The sequence below is a fragment of the Chelon labrosus genome (assembly GCF_963514085.1).
Source record: "Chelon labrosus genome assembly, chromosome: 20".
Lineage (NCBI taxonomy): Eukaryota > Metazoa > Chordata > Actinopteri > Mugiliformes > Mugilidae > Chelon > Chelon labrosus.
Genome location: NC_140353.1, coordinates 11,259,399 through 11,279,756, shown reverse-complemented (window position 1 = coordinate 11,279,756; position 20,358 = coordinate 11,259,399). Strand labels below are relative to the sequence as shown.

General features: G+C 43.4%; 1 protein-coding gene across 1 annotated transcript; it reads left to right on the top strand.

The window, feature by feature from the left end:
* The first annotated feature begins 4,548 nt into the window (after nt 1-4,548).
* On the top strand, nt 4,549-16,022 carry tonsl (tonsoku-like, DNA repair protein). The gene is made up of 28 exons (XM_084569585.1): nt 4,549-4,850; nt 4,939-5,034; nt 6,593-6,735; nt 6,867-7,050; nt 7,143-7,272; nt 7,426-7,597; nt 7,689-7,803; nt 7,921-8,072; nt 8,217-8,369; nt 8,529-8,654; nt 8,866-9,064; nt 9,150-9,205; nt 9,290-9,379; nt 9,465-9,537; nt 9,641-9,804; nt 10,774-10,897; nt 11,011-11,246; nt 11,339-11,825; nt 11,902-12,107; nt 12,632-12,738; nt 12,850-13,006; nt 13,258-13,336; nt 13,429-13,736; nt 14,361-14,532; nt 14,928-15,103; nt 15,181-15,254; nt 15,346-15,479; nt 15,568-16,022. The coding sequence occupies exons 1-28, from the start codon at nt 4,826-4,828 to the stop codon at nt 15,765-15,767; spliced, it is 4,338 nt and encodes a 1,445-aa protein (XP_084425711.1). The 5' UTR covers nt 4,549-4,825; the 3' UTR covers nt 15,768-16,022.
* Nucleotides 16,023-20,358: the final 4,336 nt, after the last annotated feature.

Below are 20,358 nucleotides of genomic sequence, written 5' to 3'. Positions count from 1 at the left end.
TAAATATAACTAGCAAATTTTGGTGGACATTCAAATCAGCGAGCTAGCTCATACAGTCTATGCTAGGTTAGCATATGTATACAATGTGTTAGCATCTTGTGGTTAGAATCACAGCTCTAGTTTTCTCATTTAGTCACTGTATTTGAAAGATCTTTCTCTTCTGTTTGTTATCTTAGATTAAAACGGGCAGTTTGACCTCCACCCCAAGAGGCTAAGAGGAAATATAAATATGCAAAATATTGCCGAAGGTGATTTCAGCATTAGATTTTAGTTTATTTTATTTTATACGGTCTATACGTGTATGTCACACCGTGGTGAGTTTGTTTTCCTCCCATTTCAGGTCACTTGCCATTCCCTCATGTGTCACTGGTCTGATTGTCTTCCCTGATTCCTGATTGTTTCCACCTGTTTCCCATTACCCTTGTGTATATATGGTCTGCGTCTTCGCGTCTTGTGCCGGAGTGTTTCGTCTCTTTGTGCACCCCAGCCATAGTTATTAATTACATTGAGATTCTTTTGCCTTCTCAGGAGTGATTTTTTGTTTAGTTATCCTTGAATACTCAGTTAGTTAATTACCACCTTTGAGTGAAGTCTGCCTCCTATTTGGAGTGATTTTGTGTTGTTCAATTTTGTTTTCTCGATCTCTCTTTTGAGAGAGTTTTTTGTTTCTAATAAAACCTGCTCTTTTGTGAACCATCTCTGCTACTGAGTCCTGATCTGAGTCCTGGCCTGACAGTGTAAGCGCGTCATGGACGTCTTAAAGTTTCTTGATACTGTCTACCTGTTGACTTCACTTGAATTTATTTCAAGTTATTATTTAACACTAACATGGACCCCATTAATAGTTTTTTCTCCTGCAATGAGACTTTCACTTTTGTATTTCTTTTTCGTTCTGCGGTCCAGGTTGTTTCACTAACTAAAATTAAGAGGAGGGCTTGTCCAAGGATATCAGGGCTGTAAATGTCTCAGCTTGCAAATCATTTATATCTATTCATATAATAATATTTACATTTGTCCAAAGCAATTTAATATGACTAATCAGAAATAAAAATAAAAATAAAGACCTGGTTTGCTGCTCTTTAATGAAAATGAACAGATGTGCTAAATGTCATAACACTAGAAATCAACAAACTGATAACAAAACAGTGCAGCTTCCACTACTTTTAAATGCTTTTAAATGGTTGTTGACAGTAATAAAATATTAACTGAATAGACAGTTTTTCAAGAACGACTTACTCCTCGGCTAGTGCAAAAAGAACATACTGAGACTACTGAAAAATGAATACCCAGTAATCCCAAATCCACCAGTCATGAATATCAAAGACAGCATGTAAAACTTCTAACTTTGCTTCGTAAAAATTTGACTTACAGCTGTGATTGATTGAAGAACAATTTATCCTGTTTCTGTGTAGCTCAACAATATGTTTCAAGTCAAAGCATTCAGATCATAATGTGTATTATTCATTTAGTCTGGGATGTAACTAAGCACATTGACTCAAAATACCCATTTTATGATACTGCTATTGGACTTATTTAAAATGCTCAGTATATTACAGTATAGTACAAGTATATTAGACCATGACGCTTTATGTTTATGCACCACCGCATTTCAGATATATTTACTACTTACACCTAACAGCTGCAACTAGATTTTTGCATATTAAACACTCATTATAACTTATATAACTGTTGTACATATTGCATTTATTATTAACAGACTCTCCTCCTTCAGTCCAATTGCCACATAAAATATACATCACTGGTTCTCAAATAGGGGTATGCATACCCCCTGGGGGTACTTTTTAAAAATATATATAACATCAATTCAAAAAACCTTTAAAATTGTTATTTAATAAAAAGTCCAATTGTAAGTTGTCAAATATTCCAAGTGTAAGTTCATAAAATGAATTTTATATTAAGTAAGCTATCCAATTTCATTATTCGAAAAAGAACAGTGTCCACAATAACAGGATGGTTTGACCCAACCTGGCACGTGCCACATGGCATCACCTGTGAATCAATGCTACCTTGAGAACTAAAAAAAAAAAAAAAATGGAGTCGTGGTTAAAGCGTAGCAGCACTGCTACTGGCAACAAGAAAGTGCCAATGGAGGCGAAAATTCTGGCAGTATTCAAAAGAATATGCATCGACAAGGTGCAACCCACCCATTGCATTGTGTTTTCTCTGCGGAGAAAAATTTGCCAACAGGGGAATGAAGCCAGCGCACCTTCAACGACATCTCAAGACAAAACATGCATGTCATGTCCGTAAGACATTTGAGGTTTTTAAGAAGAAACTTTCTGAATTCAGGCTGTCTCAAGCCACGATGCACAAAGCCTTGGAGGCCTGTTGTGCGGTTCCTTTGCTTGTAACTAAAGCCGAAAAACCGCCCACCATATGTGAATTCCTGAAGAAACCAGAGCTGTGGAGCACGGCCTATGCCTATGGGTGATTTTCTCTCTAGTGAGGATGTGGAGAGAGCTCCAGTCAAGTCGTTCATAGTGGGCCATTTGAAAAACTTGAGTCAAACTTTTTACTGCTCTAGTTCTTTCTGTGCCTTTTGCAGATCTTTCTTCTCCACCTTCAGTTCTCTGTTCTCTTGCTTCACGTCTTTTATGTCCTCCTCTGATTATTTGATTTCTTCTTTCTTGTCTTTCTTCAGTTCCATCCTCCTATTTCTTCTTCGCCTTCTTCGGTTTCTTCTTCTCCTTCTTCTCTCTGTCATTGTCTCTTTTATTTATTTTTTCATCCTCCTCCTTCACCTTGTTCACCTCCTGCACACGTTTAATGGACTCCTTCAGCTCCTTATGCCTCCTCACTGCCTTTCCATTCCCTCTTCAGTTTGTTTTTCTCCTACTTCATTTTTTCCTTGGCTAACTCAGGCACTTTCTACTCCTCATTCAGTCCTCCCTTGTCATCCCCCAGTGCCTCCTTCTCCACACCTACATTTCCTCTCTCTGCCTCTTCCTTTCTCAGTTTCTCCTCCTGTATTTTGATTTATTTTGATATCTACGCCTCATCTTTCTGAAGGATTTCATCAAGTATATCAGAGAGACCCTCATGCTCCTTGTTGAGTGCCAGGATTTCACTGTCCCTGTGGCGGAGAAGCTCCTCCAGCATGTCCAACTCCTGCCGGTATTCACTGGAGTTATTCTCCATCTGTGAACAGGGATCATTCTTCGGTTGATTATTGTCTGACAATAGCAGTTTTGCAGACTTTTTCTCGCTCCTTCTTGTACTCCAGAAGTTTTTCTTGCCTGCATATTGTAATTTTGGCTGCATGCACTTGCTCCAAAGCTCATGGACGCGCTTTTGCAACCTGTTTGTTTGTGGCCTGCTGCGATTGCTGGCAGTCATCTTGAGAAGGGTCAAAGGCTGTTCGTCTCTTACTGAGGTCATTCATGATATTTGTTTCTTATGCAGTGCTCACAAATTCCCCTCTGGGTCTTTGGCTGTATCCATGGGCCGTTGGTCAGCAAAACAAATAATCTATTGACATTTGACTATTTGTTCAGCATAAATATACATAGTTTATATGATAAAATATAATTATTTTCCCTGCCATTTTTTTTTTGTTTTCATGACATCTGACATGGTTCTTCCATCTCTTCTCAAATTTGTCCATGCAAATTCAACAAAGCTTTTCCTGATATGCCTGGTGAGCACAATGCTTCTTAAATTTGCTTTCAGATGTAGAGAGAATCTCAACACTTTGGTTTGGTCAGTGATCTCCTGTCGCTCACTGCTTCAAAAGCCTTCAGTTTGTGTCCAATGATGTTTCCGAACTTTTGGATGAGTTTCTTTATTCTGACACCATCCCCCAGCAGAGCAACTTCCTGGTTTTAACAGGACACAGATCCAGATGTTAGGCAGACCAAGGTAGGCCATGATGGGCCTCTTTACTGTTCTTCAAGATCATGATCCATCTTCCTCGCTGCCTTCAGGTGGTGGTTGCTCTGCTACTACTTGTTGCTACTATATATTTTTGCACATTATTATATTTTAATAACTTAGATATCTCACAAATTGCATTATTCTTCTGATATTTTGCACAGTACTTACTTATGTATATGTTTTGTATATTGTATATAACATATGTCCATATTTTATACTGTCACATACGTTATATTTATACATACCCACGCCCAGTAGTTTTCTTTAACTATATACTGTGCATTTCATATTACCACGTGTCTTCATACTCATAATCTTTCCTCATATATTTACTGTACATCGATATCAGTGGTTGTCAATGTCTCTTCCGGCTTCAGCTGCGTCACGTGCTGGCGTTGGCCAATTAAACGTCGCCATATGAAGAACGGTGTTTATTTACCCTGTGCTTTGTCTGTCAGTTTGAGAGAGACGCGTCCTGCTCAAACACAATACTTTATTCAGCGCCATAGAAAGGTTCTAGTTTTATCCGCGAAGATATTAAAAGATCTAAGAAGCCATGTGAAGGAGTTATGTTATTGCCAGGGTTGGATATAGGTGCTGGTAACCCCGGTGATAATGGCGGGTTTGTGCCTGACAGTCGAAAATGAGGGTTGAATTAGTCATTGGCTGAAGCATTACTGGCGGGGCATTTGCAAAGTTTACTGTCCGCTCAAAGCTAAAGCAGCGATCTGTTTAATAAAAGTACTAACGTGTAACGCCGTTATGTGTAACGATCCGATTAATTAATGGCAACTTAATCACCGGTGGAAGGGCGACGATGAACTGAAAAGTTTTGACAGTCGTGTAGCCAGCTCTAAACTAAACAAGGCGCGCTTTGTTGTCATCCACCACCAGCTGTAAGTTAGCTAGCAGCGCTACGAGCTGAGCCGAGATGAGCACCTCACGGGAAATCAAACGTAAGTTGTATTGCTTTATTTGCACACTTTCTGCAAGCTGGGAGCTGTTGGTAAACCCCCATTGTTTTGGATTGTTGGCACAACGCAGAGCTGCAGAAAGCAAAGAGCAAAGCACAGCATAACAACAACTTGAAGGAGGAGGCCAACATCTGCAATCAGCTAGGAGAGCTGCTGTCCAGGAGTGGTGAGTAGTTTATTTTTTATACCACTGTATCACATACTAAAGACATGTGCAAGTAAATGACATGTATTATATGCAGCAATTCGTAGTCTGGATAAAAGTGAATCAGAATATCCTTTTATTATATATATAGATGGAGAAAGTGTTCTTTTAAAGATTTTCTATGATGTTCATTTCTTTATGGATTTATAATACTTCTTAGGTTGGAGTTATTGCAGTTAATAAATAGGTTTGTCCTCAAGAACATATCTTCTGCCTTTCTTGCCACTTTCCTTCTGTCAGATTTTAATGAATTAATTTGTAATAATCCTGATTATATGCGTTTTTCATTAGTTCTACTGTTAATTTCTTTGGTAACGTTCAATGCTTTTTAGTTTTCAGAGTAGGTTTCTTCAATTCAGTTTATTTTGTAATATTTATTAGTTGTTGTTTGGCTTATAGTCTTATTTGACTAATTTGAGTCCCTCATACAGCCGTCGAGAGAGCCCAGTGCACTGTAGAAAAAGAAAACTCACTCAAATAGACAAAACACAAGCAGATTAATCATGGAATCCTGCAGTTATCCACTCCTACCTGAATGAACAATTCTCCAACCTGCCTATGATTCCTCTTACATTTTCAAACTGTCATGTAACATCATCAGTTTGTATCATAAGATTCCACATGTACGCTTTAGTCAGATATGTGTATCTATGACAGATGTATGTTTATCTTGCTGTTCTCTTCTCTCTTTCTTCTGTCTGTACCCGGCTGCCCTTAGGCAGATGGGTTCCTCCATATGAGCTGGGTTCTGCTCGAGGTTTCTTCCTGTTAAAAGGGAGTTTTTCCTTGCCACCGTTGCCTTCAGGCTTGCTCTGGGGGTTTCAGGCCGGATTTTTGTAAAGCGTCTTGAGACGATTTGTATTGTTATTGACGCTATATAAATAAAATTGAATTGAATTGAATTAAAAAAACATTTGACCACACATGGGCTGCAAATACCCACAACATCGGCAAATTATACAGAAAATGCAACAGAAATGTTTCCGGGACACCCCAAAAAAGTGATGAACCTGGTCTGGATGCGTTATTTTTGTTCAAAGTGTTATGACTTATCTTTATTAAAAAAAAACAAAAAACGGTTGCCATACATTTCTAAATACTACAAACGCAGTCAAGTTGAGCTGGCAAAGATTAAAACCAAAGACAGTTCCTGTATATATATGTATTATTGTGTATTACACAATTTATGCATTTGTTTAAGTTATAAAAAATGTTTTTAATCACCTCGACTGTAATCATTCTGTTTCTCTATTACATACAGTGTTATGTCTGTTGCATGTGCCTATGCTCTCTATGTCCTACACCCCTCTAATGATTTCCATTCATATGAAGTGTAGATTATGGTGTATTCTCAATATATGCATTCGTCTTTTGCATGACCTCTCCCTTCCTGACACCAAAAAAACAACACTATTTTCTGTTCAGTGTGAATTCCCTCTTCTGTTGCATAATCACAGCATTTCTGCCTTTTCGTCTGTATAATCAGGATTGTCCTGTCTGGTCTCTGTGTGTTTCTCAGGTAATTATGAGGCTGCCATAAGGGAGCACCAGCAGGAGTTGGCCCTCTCTGAGGTGCTGAATGATGTGATTGGACGAGCTGTGGCCAATCGTAAGATCGGGGAGTGCTACGCAGAGATGGGAAACATTGAGGCTGCTTTGAAAGTGAGTAGAATTATTTCGGCCATTAAACACTCTTAAAAGCTTTAACTCGGCTCTATTTAAGTACCCTGGTGATAATTCCACGGTGATGCTTAGGACTTAAATGAGCGGTTGTGCGTGTTTTCCTTCTGCAGCACCAGCGTTGTCACTTGGACCTGGCTCGCTCTGTCAGGGATCATGCCGAAGAGCAAAGGGCGCTGGCCACCATCGGTCGAACCTACCTTTTCCGTTATGAATCCGATCAATCAAGGAAAAGCTTAGAGCAAGCAGAGGAGGCCTTCAGAAAGAGCTTGGCCATTGTGGATGACCGTTTAGATGGTGTGTACAGTTTGTGCCGTCAGGAACTTGTGGAGATATTAAATTATGCAGCTGTATTTATATTACTTGCTCACACATTTTCTTATGTGCAGGGACTGTGCCTGCGCGAGAGATTAATGAGATGAAAGCACGTCTCTTCCTCAATCTCGGTCTGGTCTGTGATCATCTGGGGGATCCCAAACGCTGCAGCGAGTTCATCCGACGAAGTGTCTTTATTGCTGAGTAAGAAAATCCTAAACAATGCTTTATCTTAATGCACGCTCTTAGGCGGGAATGTTTTTTTTTTTAATTATTTTAACTATACATTGATGATACAGAGGCTCTCAGTCATTATACTTTATCTCTAAAAGCCGTCTCCATTCTTTTCATGTAAAGAAAGAGCCAGCTGCTGGAGGATCTCTACCGTGCAAACTTTAACCTGGGCAACATCTTCTTCCGTAACGGGCAGCACTCCAACGCCGTCCGCTGCTTGGAGCAGGCCAAAGAGTGTGCCAGGAAGATAAAAGACAAGTTCAGCGAGAGCGAGTGCTTTCACTGCATTGGCAAGGTAGGAAATCCACCTGCTCCTCTGTTTCCTCTCACTGTGATCCTGCAGTTTGTGATGTGATGTGATGTGTTGTCGTGGCTCGTGTCAACAGGTGCAGCTGTCTCTCGGTGACTTTCTAGCAGCGAGGCGGTCCCTGAAGAAAGCTCTCTTGCTGGGTTCCCAGCAACCGTTGGATAGACAAGCAGTGAAGAAAGCTTTCAAATATGGTGAATGAACCAGTTTCGGTCTTGCTGTTTTAAGCTTTTCACTCCATTTTTCTTTTCACTTCCTCTAGGATGGTGGCACTGATGCATTCGTGTTGTTGTTTTTTTTTCGTTTCACAGCTGACCAGGGTTGCAAATTAGAGGAGGAGCTGGGAGAAGATCAGGGCAAAAGACTGGGCTCCCGTCGGGCTGTGGAGCTGGCAGAGCAGCTGGGAGACCTCTGTTGTAAGGTTGTCTGCTACAGCAGAGCTCTGGATGCTTATCACGCTCAGGTGAGAAGCATCAGACCATTCACGTGGAACACATCACAGCTTTAGCCCTCTTTGTTCACTGCATGTTCATCTGTCTTTTGGCATTTCTTTAGTAGAGTCTGAGAGTGCTTAAGTATGTGTACTGATGTCTGTATTGTTGTGTAGCTAAAGGCTGCAGAAGCGCTCGGAAAACCCGCCAGAGAGTTGGCCGTCATCCACGTGTCCCTGGCTGCGACCTACGCTGACCTCAGACAACACGGCAAGGCAGTGGAGCACTACAGGAAGGAGCTGGCCTTAAGGCAGGGGAGCTCTACTGAGGTAATAACCAACAACCTGCGCCTTCATCTGGCTTTCTTTAAAAAAAAAAAAAAAAAAAAAGCAGTCTGTGGTGATATTATCAGTGTTTTATGGATAGGCCACAAATGAGTCATACTTGCATAATGTAAGATGTCACTGGTACGTATCTGAATGTCTCAGGAGTGCAGCACATGGCTGAACATCGCAGCAGCTCAAAAGGAGAGCGGTTGTGCCTTTGAGGATGTCGACAGCAGCTACAGCACAGCCTCACGCTGTGCTCAGAAGTCTGGGCAGGCCGGGCTGCAGGTGAGTTTAAAACTGCAATATTGAATTGGATGAGAAAGTTTTAACCGCCTTAAAAGTTTAACATTGAAATTGAGTTTCGTACAAGCAGTAACTGGCATCTTTGTGTAGCTAGAAGTATAGCGCTTTGAAGGCCGAGTAGAGATTTAAGATTTCTGGTAGATGTCTGAAAAATGAACGCCGTGCATGATGGCTGACACTTTGACGCCCACAGAAAAGAGTGCTGCGGCTCTGGCTGGCGTCCCAGAGGCGAAGCGGCTCCGCGAATGCTGATGACACTGAGGCGAGGCTTCGGGAGCTTTGTAGTTCAGAGGGCTGGAGTCCGGACGGGAGCGACGGCGAGGAGGATGAGGAGGAGGAGATGGACAACAGCGAACCTCTGGATGACAGCGACGTCGTTCTCTCGGACTCGGGTAGACGGGGAGCTGGCATCCACGAGAAGTAGGGGCTCAGGGAGTTTATGTGCGCGTCTCACATGTCTCTTCGTTTGGTTTCTAGATGATGATTTGGAGGGGTATGACAAGATGGTGTCAGGACGGAGGAAGGCGGGGAGGGTGAGTCATACATCAGTTGTCGCTTGGCACAAGGAGTCTCTGTACGTTTTAAAACCGCAATGTTTTCCCTTGTGCTCGTTTTAGTGGAACAAGAGGAATGAAAAGGGCGAGACGTCTCTTCACAGAGCGTGTATAGACGGAAACCTGAAGCAGGTCCAGTATCTGGTAGAACAGGTGAGGAAAAACAAGCTTGATTAATTTTGGTGTAAACACAGGAATGTTAATGATTGTGTAATTTAATTTCACGTCTATATGTCAGGGTCACCCAGTGAACCCCAGGGACTACTGTGGCTGGACTCCCCTTCATGAGGCCGCCAACCACGGTCACTATGGTAACTGACTTCATTTCATTGAAACACCTTTCAGACGTGTTTTTAATTGCAGTTGTTTTCAGGTCCCCTCCTCTTTTCTTTCTTTCTCCTCCTCCCACGGCAGACATCGTCGCCGTGCTGCTGGAGCGCGGGGCCAACGTCAACGATCCCGGCGGCCCCCTGTGCGAGGGAGTGACCCCGCTGCACGATTCCCTCGCCTGTGGCAACTTCAAAGTCGCGAGACTCCTGGTGGAACGAGGGGCCTCTGTCACGCTGCGCAACTCCAGGGTGTGTGTGTGTGCGTGATCGCATGCTTGTTAGCGCAAGCATAATCTGCAGCTGCATTTGGGCACGAATTACATTACAGTGAAATGTTCCTCCCCCCTAATAAAAGTCATTTTGCGGATTTTATAGGAAGCTCGTACAATAAGAAAGGGATATATGTCAGTCATTGTGCAAAAACCCAGCTTAGCGGTACAAGTGCAGGCCAACAAAGACAAAATCCAATCCATTCAATAATTTGGACTTCTTTCATTCTTTCGTCTTCTATAACCGCTTGTCCTGTGAAGGGTCGCAGCGTCTGCTGCTCCCAGCTGTCATCGGGCAAGAGGCGGGGTACACCCTGGACAGATCGCCAGTCCATCGCAGGCCTAACACAGAGAGACAGACAACCATTCACACTCACACTCACACCTACGGCCAATTTAGAATCACCAATTAACCTAACCAGCATGTCTTTGGACGGTGAGAGGAAGCCGGAGTACCCAGAGAGACTAATTTGAACTTGATGGACTGAAATTTCACACATTAGTAAAAAATAAAATAGCTCGTTTTACCAAAATTCCAATGCACATTTTATATTTGTGTAAATTGTCTCGACTGACGACATACTGTTTGCTTTTTTTCCCTACTTTCTTCCATTTAATTCAAAGCTCCCTTTCATGTTTTGTGTTTCTCACACCATTTCTCTCCAGCTGTGAATGCATTGGTGCAGCTTCCATCATCATAATTTATTTATAAATCTAAGAGCCAAATTTGAAAGGAAATACGATTAAAATTCAAGTACACATGCGGGTTTTTACGCTACAAGATTTTGATCTCTCTAATTAGGAAATTTGTCGATACAGCTTCTTTATTTTATGAAAAACCACTGAGCGGCGCTGGTCATTTTTAAATCGCTGCACCTCCTTTCAAGCAACGACTCCCGTCCCAGTGGCTCTTATGCATCAGTCTCATCCTCTGACCCTCTTCTGTTAGGGTGAAACGGCCATGGACACCCTGCGTCATTGGCAGAGGACGTACAGAAGGGAGCTGGACAAGGAAGCCAGGCAGGAGTGCGTCGCCACAGAGAAGCTCCTGAAGACGGCTCTAGCAGGGGGAGGTGAAGCTTTTTACACGATCGAACCGTGTCAGCTGGGGTCCGCCTTTTAACAAAAAAAAAAATAAAAAATGCTTCAAACACTTGTTTTTGTCTCTTATCTCTGCCAACCACAGTGCCTGCTGCTGCGGCCCCTGCCAAGCCTTTTGATGCCCTCCAGGACAGCCAGCTGTTTGATGCGGAGAACTCGGAGCCGCTGACGGCCACTGGAGGGAGCTGTTCCCCCGGCCGGGACCGGCCTCGAAATGAGAGGGGCTCGGAGCTGAAAGCCACCAGCCCCAGACGACGGCAGAGCAATGGCTCAACGCAGCGGCTCAGAGCCAGAGGAGCAGGATCTGCTGTTCTGTACGGGGTAATGTCTCACAAATGGATTCATTTAGTTTATGCGAGCAGAATTCTTCATATCCACAGTTATAATATTTAATATGTGTATGTATGTTTTAGATTGACGGTAGCAGCTCAGATGACAGCGACTATGACTGCCCGGTCAGTCCTCTCCGTCCCGTCCGCCCTAGACACAGTCTCCCCGCAGCTCAGACTCAAAAGGAAGCTCCCCCAAATAAGGAACCCGTCTCAATCCCAAGCTCGGGTCGAGAGAGTACCAGGGAGCCCCCTGCGCCGTCTGTGTTTGCACGTGAGGAGTACCACAGCGCCATCCGAGGCTTGGGCAGCTCCAAAACTCTTCACCAGGGTCTCGCACAGCCTCAGCTCTCCAGCACACCTGCCGTTTCATCCAGCAACAAATCAGCTCTGGTTCCCGAGGACGAGTATGTGGCTGATGATTGGCTGGAAGACGACATGGAGGAAGTTCAGCCCAAGAAGAAGAGGAGGCTTCGAATGGAGGACAACGGAATGAGAGGGGAGGAAACAGCTTTGTATTCTTCAGCAAGAAGTCAAAACAAGCAGCAGAACTCGGACTCAATCTGCAGAGGTATTAAATAACTAGTTTGTTTGTCTTTACTCCATCTTTTTCTTATTTCACCTTCTTAATGTTCGCCTTCTTTCAGGTGCTGCAGTTCCCTCCTCCTCCAGCAGGAGTCACTCTGGGAGAAAGAACGGCTCGCTGAAGCCTCACCAGGTCAAAATGACCCAGATGCCAGGGATGGTCAGGTTGGGCAGACGAGAGGTCAACAGGTCACACAGCCCCAACGTTACAGACGATGACGACACGAGACCAGACACACCTCCACCACCCCCACAAATTCACTACCAGGTCAGAAGACAGTGGAGGAAGAATTCACACTCGTATTCAAAAGTATATTTCAGTTTCAGATGATTTAAGAGCATTTACATCTCTTACTCGTGGCAACTCAGACTCAGCGAGACGGTGAGACGGTTATTAATGTTTCAGCGTCGCTAGGGACTATAACTTGAACAACTTGAACCTCAGGATGTGAATGACAGCGAGCTCATCAAGAAAGTTGTCATTTTGAGAAACAGCTCGAGCTTTATAAATGGACTTACATGACTGTGAAATCTTTGCGTAAATCAACTTTCACTTTCAAAATCAGGCAACTTGTGTCTCTTTTATTCCCACTTTTATTTGGTACATAGACAAAATCACTTAAGTTTCATATCACATCCTTCAAGCAGATCCTGCCTTCACGATGGTGATTGCGTTTAGGTTTTGTTGAATCTCTTTATTGAGGTGAAGCTGTATACATATGTCCTACAGTAATGGCCTGCACATGGATGTTTAATTTACTGTTGTGTCTTCAAAATCTTTATTTATTGCAGCCTCCGTCTCAGACTTTGGTTGCTCCCATGCCCACACCACTGCCTCCACCCATCAGAATGAGGGTCAGAGTTAAGGATGACGTGTTCCTAATCCCAGTTCCACAAAGGTTCGTGTGCAGGCTTTAATCGATGTTTCAAGTTGGTGTTTCTCTTGTTTTTAAGACACTTCTAATTGCGTTTACCGTAAACAATCATGCTGCTCTGTATTCACGTTCCAGTGAGGCAGAGTCCTGCACCGTGTCCTGGCTGTGTGAGCAAGCAGCTCAGCGTTACTACCAGAAATGTGGCCTCCTGCCCCGACTCTCGCTGCAGAAGGAGGGCGCTCTGCTCTCTCGGCACGATCCGCTGCTGGCTGTTTTGCACACCAATGAAGAGGTGAGGATGGGAGTTAACTAATAAATGTGTTTTACAAATTTTCAACAACCCTGTTGCAACTGACCAGAGGTACAGTACAGGTGTGACACACGGGATGAATCCCAACGTAACTATTACTGGGTAGGCTATGTGTAATTCCCTGATACAGAGAGAGCTGTGATGTGTGGTCTCCATTTTGACACCATGTCTGAACAGGGCCACGGAGACTTTAGTTTTTCCAGGCTCGATGCTTATTTTGTGCTGTGTTGCAGGTCCTGGCTGAGGTTGACACCTGGGATCTCCCTCCTCTCCCTGAGCGCTACAAGAAGGCCTGTCAGAGCCTGGCAGTGGGTGAGCAACCCACACCAATACACACGAGCATAGGGGAATTTTATACCGTTATAATGTGACACCTTTTTGTTTTTCTGTTTGTTTCCCCGCAGGCGAGAACAAGCGTGTCACCCGGCTGTGCGAGGTTCAAGATGGGAGCTCCTCCGTGTCTGTGTCCGGCCTCAGTCTGCCCCCCTCGTCCCTCAACCCGCTCCTCCGTGCTCTGAAACTTCAGGACAGCCTCACCGAGCTGCGTATTTCCGGCAACCGCCTCCCCGACAGCCTCCTCCCCGAACTGGTCGCCACGACGGTCACCATGCCTCGACTGCGGCTGCTGGACATTTCCGACAACCGCGTCACAGGGGAAGGGCTGGAGAAGGCTGTGAATGCTTTAAAGGGGCAGAGTCATCCTGCGTTCCCGGTAAAGCCCCTTACCTGGACCAGTCTGTTTTTATCTCGCCTGCTGTCGTCGGCCGGTCGCACATTTATTTCTATTTTGGGTCGAGGTTATGTTGAAATTTTACAGTTGTATTTGAATTTATAGTAATGTCAAGAAGGAATTTCAACCGGATACAAAATACACTGACGTACCTGAAACTGAAACCTGAAACTACTGCGAGGTCTAGCATGTACGCTGAAGTGGCAGCTTGAAAACGGCCGATGCCACACATATTCTCTGCTTTGTTTTTTAACACGTTACCAACAAAAGCTAAAAATGTCAAACCATAAAACCAACAGTGGTTGAGAAAATGTTTATTTTTGCTGCTGCATGAATCATATACTACGATAATAAGTCACTTTATATCCAAGTTCAATATTTTTTTTTCTCTGTGATCCACAATCTATTTTTTTATCTCTGTGACCTGCTGCTCAGAGAAAATTATTTCTTTGTAGTAGCGCCATTCAGGCATCCGTTTTGACACTGTGGTTAGTCTGACTAATCGCTCAAATCACAACTCCACCTTGTTCTGTTCACAGTGCGGTCTTCTTTTCCATCACCTCTCTTGTTTCTCATGAGTTTTTGCTACCTGTGGTTGTTTACTAGTGCTTGGAGGAACTAGACCTCGGCAAGAACCCGCTGGGCGACGGTGTGTCTGAGTCTCTGTCCTGTCTGCTGTCCTGCTGCCCTCTCCTTGCCAAGTTGTCTCTACAGGCCTGCGGTCTCACGGCTCGCTTCCTCCAGCAGCATCGGCTGCTGCTGGCCAACGCTCTGACAGGTAGCTCTCCTTTTAAGCCTTTTTGTCCGGGAGTAAATTATTCAGGGTAACTAAACTCTCACTGCACGTTCAGAGAAGAGATAAGGTTGCACATGCTTTAGAAGTCGGCCTTTATATATTTTCAACCAGGTGAGATTTCCCTTTGAGTGAATAGGAAAGATTTTATTTGACCATTTACCCAATTGGAGAAATTTGAGTTGGGCTTCATACTTGAGGGGAATATTTGACAGTAAGGTTGAGCATATGAAACCTCCCCAAATCTAGAAACTTCTTGTTGTGGTAATGATTAAAATAGTAGAGATCTGAATGATTAAGCTGGAAACTCCCACAGTCTGTTGATTAGTCAAGCAGGAATGAGGAATACTATCATAGTTTCACAACTTTTGATCTTTCAGGCACGGGCCACCTGAAATCAGTGTGCCTATCCCACAATGCACTGGGCTCCACCGGCTTCGAGCTACTGTTAAAGACGCTGCCCCTCCACTGTCTCACACACCTGGACCTGTCTGCCGTCCGCAAGGGTCCTACTGATTACCCGGCACTGGAACACCTCGCCAAAGTCCTGACACAGGTGAACACACACAGAAATCTGTCTGTGTCTCGGCTGATACAATTAAATTAACACTTTTGTTTTTTTGTTTTTTATAGGATGAGTGTTCGTTGACCCACCTGAGTCTGGCGGCTAACGGTTTGACGGATAGCAGCATAGCCGTCTTGGCCAGGTTTGTGTGCTGCAGGGAAAGGCCCATTATTTTGGTCTGTATTGATTCCATCTGTCATCCTGCAGCTGCTCATGTTTGGATTATTTTCAAGGTGTCTGCCATCTTCTCCATCCCTGGTGAGTCTGAACCTGTCAGGAAACCCGTTAGTCACCTCAGCAGGACTGTACAGCATCCTGATGTCCGTCAGAGAGGCCGGTCGACCGCTGACGCTTCTAAACCTCCAAGGTGTGCTTAGTTCAGAACGTACAGGTGAAACTATTCGCTGAACTTGCCCCTGGCACGGCTGCTCATAAAGTCATTTCTTCACCCGCAGGTTGTCAGGTGTCTGGGCCCTGGGACAGTGAATGTGTGGACGCTTTATCAGAGCTGGTCCGGGATCTCCGTCTTTGCTCTCAAAGCCTGAACAAGCTGGACAGACAGATCTTAAAGAAGAGCTGGGACAGGAGTCAGTCACTTGTACGTGTCCTCGACCGACAAACCAAGTGCCTGCTCGCTGCTGCGGCCTCTTCGTGAAGATGGTGTGAGATGGTGACAGATCTTTGCTGCTGCATAATATTTCTGTTGTTTCGTATGCATATTTATGTGTACATGTGAAAAGCTTTTAAGTGTGTTTGTATCATGATGTACTGTCACCTGTGATCAACTGTGATTTGATAAAAAATAAACTATTAAAGTGACTTACAATGCCATGCATCTGTTCTATATTTTAAAATGTATATAAATGAATGATGTCCGTTTAAAAGTGTGAGATATTCAGCGTGGATCGGAGGGTGTGCCGAACCCTGCTGGACTGAGCAGCCTTATTGTTTCCTAGCACGTTGCTGTTTTGAAATATGAGCTCCTTCAAGTTCAAGTGCAGCAGTTTCAATAACGTGTACGAGAATGAACTGCATGCATACGGCTGTATGTCCTGCACCACAACAGGAAATAATGGTTTCATATTCACCGGCCTCCTGACACTAATAATGCTGATGAGCAGCAGCTTTTGGTTTGGTTTTAACACTCAGCTTGACTGCCTTTAATACAAAGAGAAGAAAGTTTATTAAAGAAGAGCAATCCATACCGTCTAAAGAAACTCTATTCCTGAACACGTTTTAGGAGTTGCCAATGAAAGTGGGATTCAGCAAAGATTTCTGAGAAGCGTTTCACGTGTGCCCCATGTTGCATTCACACTTTTCTTATTGATTTTGGCGCTAACATTAAACATGACTGATATGACTACTTTTTAAAGGTTTATAAAAAGGAAAAAACTTTCTAAGGCCAGTGGTTGCTCTTCAGATTTGATTTAATGCAATTCAAGTGTATAATGATTCTTTAACATTACCCCTTGTGTCTCCACGGATATTTCCGCCTGCTCCTCGTCATCTATGCTGAGCTGTAAGGTTCTTCCGTGGACTGTCCAGACTGTAAAGACACAAACGTTTTGGTACACCTCACAAAATCAAGACAGGTCAAATATGCTGCGTTATGATACGAGTCATGAAAGAAAAGTGCATGAGAGGCCACAGACACACCTGAACATGTCACCAAGATGCACATGAGGAGGACTGAAGATGTTTCTATTGCTGGCGACGAGCTGTGATCTCTGTGTGTGAGCTTCTGTGGTGATAACACGGCTCTTATACGTGACAGAGGTCTATTGAGCCCCTAACCAACATCCCCACTCGCCACAACTTACCTCCACTGACGGCACGTATGGACATTCAAACCACAACCTGCAGATGATCACAGTGCATGAAATTTACACGTGGTTTCATCAAGACCCCGCTCTCAAAGTATTTCTTTCCTGACAGTGCTCTCACTCACTGGTATTAAAATAAACGGTGAGGTTTCAGCTACACTGTGTCACCATTTAAGGTTCAGTCATTTACTGACCCATCCACCCATCAATCAGAGATCAGAGGTCACACTACATGACAAGTAATTGTCCTGTAGTGTAATTGTCATGTAATTCATTTCAGTTGCTTTTAATGTTAGACCAGTATACTAATGTGTTATTATAGAGGCATTATGTGAGTGTAACCTAATGTCACACTACTTGTCTGTGTAGTCTCTGATTACATGCTATAAACTCATTTTTGTATGAGATATCTGAAATATACAGTTATCATACTGTACAGATAGGCCCACACCTTGCATCATTTCACACGTTTACAGATCCGCCTAACGCCACAGCAGTAACTCACTTGCATGCTTTGTTTGACTTGTTTGTTTGACTCACAACTACGTCATCCGTAGTTGTGATTTCCTTGTTTAAGGTTTTGAGCTGTGACCTCACAAGTTTGTGACATAAAGCCTTCAGGCGTCCGATTTGATTGCAGACTGTGTTCAGCTTGTCCGTCAGGGACTGTAAAAGTAAACGTGACATTAGTACCCCACTTGATCCCGTGGCCCCTGGATGGTGCCGCTCACTGCTGCGTGCCGTTGAGTGGATTTTACCTCTACAGAGGGGTTAGGTCACCTTGTTTAAAGAACACATCCACGCCCAACACTTCCCTGGAAGCTGGAGAGCAGGAGAGCAAAGTTTATAGCACACTATACTGTAGTTGTAGGGACTTTGTCCAACAATATGATAACTCTTTTTGCTATTTATTAATATATATGTGTAGTGAACCTCAGTGAAAGGTTGTGAATGCAACCCAGGTAGTCTCTTAAAGCAGAGCTGGGACAGGAGTCAGTCACTCGGACATGTCCTTGACCGACAAACCAAGTGCCTGCTCGCTGCTGCGGCCTCTTCGTGAAGATGGTGTGAGATGGTGACAGATCTTTGCAGCTCTTTATCGCTGACACAACTTTTATAGTAACGTGTTTGAAAAGACAGACAGAGATAAGAAGGAAGTGGATGGTATTTCTGTTGTTTCGTATGCATATTTATGTGTACATGTGAAAAGCTTTTGTTAAGTGTGTTTGTATCATGATGTACTGTCATCTGTGATCAACTGTGATTTGATAAAAAATAAACTATTAAAGTGACTTATAATCATGTCATACATCTGTTCTGTATTTTACATTTTATATAGATGAGATCTTCAGTGTGGATTGGAGGGTGTGCCAAACCCTGCTGGACTGAGCAGCCTTATTGTTTCCTGACACAATTAATGCTGATGAGCAGCAGCTTTTGGTTTGGTTTCAACACTGAGCTTGACTGCCTTTAATGCAAAGAGAAGAAAGTTTGTTTGACCTTTTATCTGAGTCATCCATCCCCCTCTCAAAGCCTTTCATTAAATAATTTATCCATATCGTCTAAAGAAACTCTACTCCTGAACATGTTTCAGCAAAGATTTCTGAGAAGCGTCACCACAGAAACCACCAGTTTCACGTTTGTCCCATGTTGTATTCACACTTTTCCCAGTAATTTTGGGGGATAACATTCATATGACTTAAAAAAAAAAAACTTTCAAAGGCCAGTGATTGCTCTTCAGATTTTATTTAATGCAGCAAAGAGGTGTAATACAGAAGTGGAAATTAACAATTCAGTTGTTGCAAAGAAAATAAAGCCAAGTAAATATGTAAATAAAGGCAGTGATATAAGAGACAATTGATTATATACTTTAAGCTACTGGTTGTCACTAATGCAAAGCTGATGTTTTTGTCTGTTTTTAGTTTTTATAAAAGCCCACACACACACCCAACACTTCCCTGGAAGCTGGAGAGGAGGAGAGCAAAGTTTATAGCACACTATACTGTAGTTGTAGGGACTTTGTCCAACAATATGATAACTCTTGTTGCTATATATTAATATACATGCATTTTACATTACAGTGGAAAACAAATTAATCATCTATAGATGCCCTATTACTGCTAAAATAATGTATTAAACTAAGGTGTTACTTTTTTGGAATAAAACATCACATCATTTTAAAGCAATGTTTGGTTGGGTTACATCTCTTTAAAGATGGACACCATGCTGTACAATTCAAGTGTATAATGATTCTATAACATTACCCCTTGTGCCTCCACGGATATTTCCACCTGCTCCTCGTCATCTATGCTGAGCTGTAAGGTTTTTCCATGGACTGTCCAGACTGTAAAGACACAAAAGTTTTGGTACACCTCACAAAATCAGGACAGGTCAAATATGCTGCGTTATGATACGAGACATGAAAGAAAAGCCACAGACACACCTGAACATGTCACCAAGATGCACATGAGGAGGACTGAAGACTTCTCCATTTCTGCCGGTGAGCTGTGATCTCTGGGTGTGAGCTTCTGTGGTGATAACACAGCTTTTATGTATAGCAGAGGTCAGTTGATGCCCCCAACCAACACCCCCACCCCCACCCCTTACCCCCACTGAAGGCATGTATGTAAATTCAAACCACGACCTGCAGATAATCACACTGCATGAAATTAACATGTGGTTTCATCAAGACGCCCCTATTAAAGTATTTTAGAGAGGGGCGCTATCTGGGTTGTTGTCTTTTCCGGGTAGTGCTCTTACTCACTGGTATTAAAATAAACAGTGAGGCTTCAGCTACACTGTGTCACCATTTAAGGTTCAGTCATTTACTGACCCATCCACCCATCAATCAGAGGTCAGAGGTCACACTACACGGCAAATACTGTGATCAACTATGACATTAGATTACGCTCACATAATGCCTCTACAATAATACAACAGAGTATCTGGCTGATGATTGGCTGGAAGACGAAATGGAGGAAGTTCAGCCCAAGAAGAAGAGGAGGCTTCGAATGGAGGACAACGGAATGAGAGGGGAGGAAACAGCTTTGTATTCTTCAGCAAGAAGTCAAAACAAGCAGCAGAACTCGGACACAATCTGCAGAGCTACTAAATAACTAGTCTGTTTGTCTTTACTCCACGTTTTTCTTATTTCACCTTCTTGATGTTCACCTTCTTTCAGGTGCTGCAGTTCCCTCCTCCTCCAGCAGGAGTCACTCTGGGAGAAAGAACGGCTCGCTGAAGCCTCACCGGGGCAAAATGACCCAGATGCCAGGGATGGTCAGGTTGGGCAGACGAGGGGTCAACAGGTCACACAGCCCCAATGTTACACACGATGACGACACGAGAGCAGACACACCTCCACCACCCCCACAAATCCACTACCAGGTCAGAAGACAGTGGAGGAAGAATATGTCACTCAGA